Genomic DNA, 7,088 nt, shown 5'->3' on the forward strand with positions numbered 1-7,088 from the left:
TTTTATGGGTCCACAAAGCCCATCCTTAACAGATAACCTTACTGCAAGAAAAATGTTCCTAGCAATTTTATTTTCTGGTTCCAGTTTGTCATTTCCTCACAGAATGGAATTAGTCATAACTCTAGTTATCACACACATTTCAGGATAAGCTGCTGTTGAAAATGGACACAGTCTTAATGATTTTAAAGTATAGTAACCTCAACTTACAGCAAATAACTACTTTTGAAAAATAAATGTGAATAACATTTTTTTAAATTTCCAGCATATTAAGTATTCTGTCATTTTGTTTTTGTTAATTATACATTTAACTTAATATTATTAAAGGTAACTAACTATGGACCTCTGATTTACTACTTAGTGTCTGAAAATCCAGTAGCTGCATATACTAAAAAGCTCTGTACTAGTTAACTACATATAAACATATATTTTAACGACAGGCACTCAATTTCCTTTTATTATTATATCTATGGGATATCATTATATTAAATTCTACAAAAAATAGTCATCATTAAGATAATATTTTTCTACCAAGCTCTCTCTTCAGAGCCCCCTTAATCTCCTTGTTCCTGAGGCTGTAGATCAGGAGGTTCAACATGGGAATCACCACCATGTAGAACACAGACACCACCTTGTTCTGGTCAGTTGAGTAGCTGGAATTGGGCATCACATAAATGAATGTAATGGTCCCATAGAACAGAGTGACTGCAGTGAGGTGGGAGGTGCAGGTGGAGAAGGCCTTGTGGCGGCCCTCGGTGGAGCGCATCTTCAGGATGGTGATGAGGATATAGATGTAGGAGATGGCTATGACACACATAGTGACCATAATGATGGAGCCAGAAGAAAATGAGAGAACAACTGTGGAGACACTGATACCAGAACAAGAGAGTTCAAGTAAGGGAGCAAAATCACAGAAAAAATGATTTACTCGATTTGGTCCACAGAAAAGTAAAGAATAGAAGGAAGTAGTATAGGAGACAGCAATGAGAAAACCAACCATGTAAGCTACTAAGAATAGCTGAACACTGACTTGTGTGAACATTTTGGTTGAATAAAGCAGTGGGCTGCAAATTGCCACAAAGTGGTCATAGGCCATGGCAGCCAAAAGGAAGCATGCGACTGTCGCAAAGAAAGCCGCTGAACCAAGCTGGATGGCACATCCAAGGTAGGAGATTGTATTTCTCTCCACCAGGAAGTTTACAAGCATGTTAGGTGTGACAGAAGATGAATAGGCCATGTCAGCAAAAGCCAAGTGACTCAGAAAAATGTACATAGGATGATGGAGATGAGAAGAGATTCTGATAAGAATAATTATGCCGAGATTGCCAGATATGGTTACCAGGTAGATGCATAGGATGATAATGAAGAGGGTGACTCGAAGGATTGGATCATCTGTTAAGCCCAATAGGATGAACCCTGTCAGAGCAGTGCGGTTCCCGTTCTTCAGGGAATCCATGAGATGGAGTAGCTGCTGACTAAATGAACCCATGATGAGAACAGCACATTAAAATGTTATAAATTTGATGGCTTCATCTTCATTAATATATACATGAAGGTTAATATGAACAGATGTATCATTCAAGGAAAGTTTAGACTTTTTTTTTACCTTAGAGTTTCATTGTTTATATATTTGTGGGTAATGAGTCTTTCTATATTTTAAAATCTGTTTTAGAAGAAACACCAAAAAATTGCTTCAAATAATGTATATACTTTTCAATTTGTATTTTAATGAAATATACTTAAAGTTGCTTTAAAGAGAAAGATTTTAAAACATAAGACTTACAAGAATAATAAAAGGTATGGTACATATAACAAAAATGATTAAAATATATTAATGTAAGATTAATGAACACTTAAATATTAGCTAACATTTACCGAATGCCTATCAAAATACTGGCTCAGGGTTAAGAATTGTATCTATATGTATATAATATATAACATGTATTATTATATTATATACATTATATATACAGACATATCTATTTTAATTTCCATAAAATAATATTAAGCACTTTTATTATTACCATTTTATAGATAGGGAAACTAAGTTTGAAAATGTTAAGTAACTTTCCTAAGGTTACATAGCAAGTGGTAGAGTCCGGATCTGAATCCCATGCAGTTTGAATCCAGTCAATTTCCATAATAACTATGTTATTAATGTAATTTGTATAAAATTGTATAATGTAATTCATATAAAATTGTATAACCATTACATTTATAGCATAGTTGGAGAATATTTACCAGGAAATCTAGTACACTTGAAAATCAGTAGATAACAGATTAACATTTCAGTTCTCTGAAATGTACAACTGATGTATAAAAGAGATGCCTAGCTAGTTACATAGTTTATAATGTTTACCACTTAAACAACACTAGTTTTTTAAAAGAGACATATGATTTTCTTCATAGGACAAGGAAGAAATAGGAATTTCAAGTTGTGCTTATGAATGAAGTCACCTAGTATACATTGATTACTTTTATTATTTCCAGTTAAAATATTATTATATCAAGTAGGTTGAAATATCAATTTAACCACTATGCAAAATGTTGTATGATTAATATTCAGAACATAATTAAGATATTTAGTCAAACCAAATCATTTCCTAATATAACAGTGTTAACAAATTGAAGTATTATAGAATCAAATCATATTATTTCAGACATAATATACAGAAGAACAAAGTTTCAGCCTAGAAATATAAGAAGTTTACCAAGGACACTCTGCTGATGGCCAGCTTGACCCTCATCTCCAAGCTTTCTGGTCTTACAGCCTTATCTTTCTCTGAAGTGTCTAGTTGGGCCAGGCATGGTGGCTCACATCTGTAATCCCAACACTTTGAGAAGCTGAGGTGGACAGATCACTTCAGTCCAGAAATTTGAGACCAACCTGTGCAACATGGCAAAACCTCATCTCTAAAAATTAGCTGGACTTGGTGGTGTGCACCTGTAGTCTCAGTTACTTAGGAGGCTGAGGTGGGAGGATCACCAGAGCCTGGGAGGTCAAGGATGCAGTGGGCCATGATTGCACCACTACACTCTAGCCTTGGTGAGAGAGGGAGACCCTGTCTCCAAAAAAAAGAGTCTTGGGCTGGGCATGGTGGCTCACATCTGTAATCCTAGCACTTTGGGACGCTGAGATGGGTGGATCACTTGAAGTCAAGAGTTCAAAGTCAGCCTGGCCAACATGGTGAAACCCCATCTCTACTAAAAATACAAAAAGTATCTGGGCATAGTGGTGCATGCCCGTAATCCCAGCTACTCTGGAGGCTGAGGCAGGAGAATCACTTGAAACTGGAAGGCAGAGGTTGCAGTAAACCAACATCACACCATTGTACTCCAGCCTGGGTGACAAAGTGAGACTCACAGTTAGTTAATTTATATTAGCATTATGGCTGAGTGCCAAGTTTAGACAGCAGTAAAAGACCATGTGACTATCTGTTCTTATGGGTGGATAAATGAAGAGTCTTGGTAAATTGAATTATGCCTGTTAATTCACACTAAATTGACTGCAGAAACTTAATTTAATTCAGCTAAAGTTACTTGCTAACTAATTGCAAGATTACATCTGTCTTGTTTCTTAATTGTGACTTGTGAGTACACACACAACTTTAGAGAATAAAGTGTTCTCAAATTGAAAAAATGAAATTCATTACACCAGATTTGCCCACAAATCCAAAGTCTTACCCTGTGAAATAAAAATTTAATCATCTGGCCAGGCGCAGTGGCTCAAGCCTGTAATCCCAGTGCTTTTGGAGGCCAAGGTGGGCAGATCATGAGGTCAGGAGTTCGAGACCAGCCTGGCCAACATGGTGAAACCCCATCTCTAAAAATACAAAAACTAGCTGGGCTCAATGGTGCACACCAGTACTCCCAGCTACTCAGGAGGCTGAGGCAGGAGAAGCGCTTGAACCCAGGAAGCGGAGGGTGCAGTGAGCTGAGATCGCGTCACTGCACTCCAACCTGGGCGACAGGGTGAGACTCCGTCTCAAAACAAACAAACAAAAAATTTATTCATCTTACACTTATAAATGTCAATTCCTTGTCATTTTATAGTAGCCACACTATATTATTTTTTGCCTTTGGGGATAAATCTCTGAAGATTCTAGAGATTCAAATGTGAATTTGAAGCAGCAGGAATCATTATCACATTTCTCAAGTGAATATTGAGCAGTTCAACTCACAAAAACACACATAATCTTTAAGAGTTTGTCAATTCTCAGATGATCTATTTTTTTCATTTTGTCTAGGGGGTGGTGCACTTTCATTTGATAATTAATGGGAGTATAATATAATGCATTATATCATAGTCAAATATTGGTTCTAAGTTTACTTTGATACTTCAGGTTAAAGAATACTAAACTGCAAATATAAAACAGTAAACAGCTTCATTCATTCAACAAATATTCATTTTCTAAGGATTTTGTAGTGTTAGAGAACATTCAAATAAACACAATTAGGAACAACAAAGGAAATATTACTACTGACCCCAGAGAAATACAAATAATCATCAGAGACTTCTATAAACACCTGTATGCCCACAAACTAGACAACCTGGGAAAAAAATGGATAAATTCCTGGACACATACATTCTCCCAAGACTGAATCAGGAAGAAATGGAATCTCTGAACAGATAAATAGCGACCTCAAAATGAAAACAGCCAACTATGAAGCTCACAGCCAACATCATACAGAATGGGCAAAAGCTGGAAGCATTCCCCTTGAAAACTGGCACAAACAAGGATGCTCTCTCTCACCACTCCTATTCAACACAGTATTGGAAGTCCCAGCAAGAGCAATGAAGCAAAAGAAATAAATACAGGACATTCAAATAGGAAGAAAGGAAGTCAAACCATTCCTGTTTGCAGATGACATGATTCTGTATCTAGAAAACCCCAGTGTCTCAGCCCAAAAGCTCCTTAATCTGATAAATAACTTCAGCAGGGTCACAGAATCAACATACAAAAACCACTAGCATTCCTATACACTAACAACAGCCAAGCTGAGAACCAAATCCGAAAGGCATTCCCATTAACAAAAAGCATAAAATACCTAGGAATATAGCTAACCAGGGAGGTGAAAGATTTCTACAATGAGAATTACAAAGCACTACTCAAAGAAATCAGAGATGACACAAACAAATGCAAAAACATCGCATGCTCATGGATAGGAAAAAATCAGTATTATTAAATTGGCCATGCTGCCCAAAGCAATTTGTTATTCCTATTAAACTACCAATGATAGTCTTCCCAGAACTAGAAAAAAAATTAATTCATATGTAATCAAAAAAGAGCCCAAATAGCCAAGGCAATCCTAAACAAAAAGAACAAAGCCAGAGGCATCACGTTATAATACTCAGCTTTATACTACAAGACTACAGTAGCCAAAACAGCATGGAACTGGTACAAAAGTGACACATTGACCAATGGAACAGAATAGACAATCCACAAATAAGGTCACACACACAACCATCTAATCTTTGACAAAGCTAACAAAAACAAGCAATGGGGAAAGGACTGTCTATTCAATAAATGGTGCTGGGATAACTGGCTAACGATATGCAGAAGATTGAAACTGGACCCCTTTCTTACACTACATTAAAAAAAACTCAAGACGAACTAAAGACTTACATGCAAAACTATAAAAACCCTGGAATATAACCTAGGCAACACCATTCTGGACATAGGAGCTGGCAGAGACTCATGATGGAAACACCAAAAGCAAATACAATAAGAACAAAAATTGACAAATGGGATCCAATTAAACTAAAGAGCTTCTGCACAACAAAAGAAGAAACTATCAACAGAGTAAACAGACAACCTACAGAATGGGAGAAAATATTTGCAAACTATGCATCCAACAAAGGTCTAATATCCAGAATCTATAAGAAACTTACGCAAACTTACAGGACAAAAACAAAAAGCCCACAAAAGCAAAGGACGTGAACAGACACTTTTCAAAAGAAGACATACAAGCATATGAAAAAAAAGCTCAATATCATTGATCATTAGAGAAATGCAAATCAAACCCACCATGAGATACCATCTCATACCAGTCAGGATGGCAATCATTAAGAAGTCAAAAAAAAAAAAAAAAAAAAAACAGATGCTGGTGAGGTTGCAGAGAAAAGGGAACGCGTATACACTGTTGGTGGGAGTGTAAATTAGTTCAGCCATTGTGGAAAGCAGTGTGGTAATTCCTCAAAGAGGTAAAACAGAACTACCATTTGACCCAGAAATCCCATTCTTGGGTATATACCTTGATATGGTTTGGCTGTGTCCCACCTAAATCTCATCCTGAATTGTAGCTCCCATAATCTCCATATGTCATGGGAGGGATCTTGTGGGAGGTCATTGAATCATGGGGCAGGTTTTTCCCATGAAGTTCTTGTGATAGTGAATAAGTCTCACTAGATCTGATCATTTTATAAAGGGCAGCTCCTCTGCACACGCGCTCTTGCCTGCCACCATGTAAGACATGCCTTTGCTCCTCCTTTGCCTTCTGCCATGACTAGGAGGCCTCCCCAGCCATGTGGAACTGTTAGTTTACTAATCTCACAGTTTTCTTTACAAATTACTCAGTCTTGGGTATGTCTTCAGAGCAGTATGAAAATGGACTAATACATACCCAAAGGAATATAAACTATTCTATCATAAAGACACATCCCCATGTGTATTTATTGCAGCACTATTCACAATAGCAAGGACATGGTGATACGGTTTGACTCTGTCCTCATCCAAATCACATCTTGAATTGTAGCTCCCATAATTCTGTTTTGTGGGAGGGTCCCAGTGGGAGATAATTAAATCATGGGAGTGGTTTCCCCATATTTTTCTCTTGGTAGTGAATAAGTCTCATAGGATATGATGGTTTTACAAGGGGTTTCCACTTTTGCTTGGCTGTCATTCTCTCTTGCCTGCCACCTTCTAAGATGTGACTTTGCTCTTCCTTTGCTTCCACCATGATTGTGAGGCCTCCCCAACCATGTGGAATTATGAGTCAGTTAAACCTCTTTCCTGATTGAGACCATCTTGGCTAACACAGTGAAACCCCGTCTCTACTAAAATACAAAAAATTAGCTAGGCCTGGTGGCG

The 7,088-nt window shown here is 37.2% G+C and overlaps 1 protein-coding gene across 1 annotated transcript; it reads right to left on the bottom strand.

The window, feature by feature from the left end:
- Positions 1 to 508: 508 nt before the first annotated feature.
- On the bottom strand, positions 509 to 1,453 carry OR5P2 (olfactory receptor family 5 subfamily P member 2). Its single transcript, XM_017896367.1, has one exon. It carries the CDS (start codon positions 1,451 to 1,453, stop codon positions 509 to 511), a length of 945 nt encoding a protein of 314 aa, XP_017751856.1.
- Between the last annotated feature and the right edge of the window lie 5,635 nt (positions 1,454 to 7,088).

The sequence above is a fragment of the Rhinopithecus bieti genome, unplaced genomic scaffold (assembly GCF_001698545.2).
Source record: "Rhinopithecus bieti isolate Rb0 unplaced genomic scaffold, ASM169854v2 scaffold_28456, whole genome shotgun sequence".
NCBI lineage: Eukaryota > Metazoa > Chordata > Mammalia > Primates > Cercopithecidae > Rhinopithecus > Rhinopithecus bieti.

Excerpts from the sequence above, each read along its gene's own strand:
- OR5P2 (XM_017896367.1), bottom strand. The coding sequence starts at position 1,453 with ATGGATTCCCTGAAGAACGGGAACCGCACTGCTCTGACAGGGTTCATC.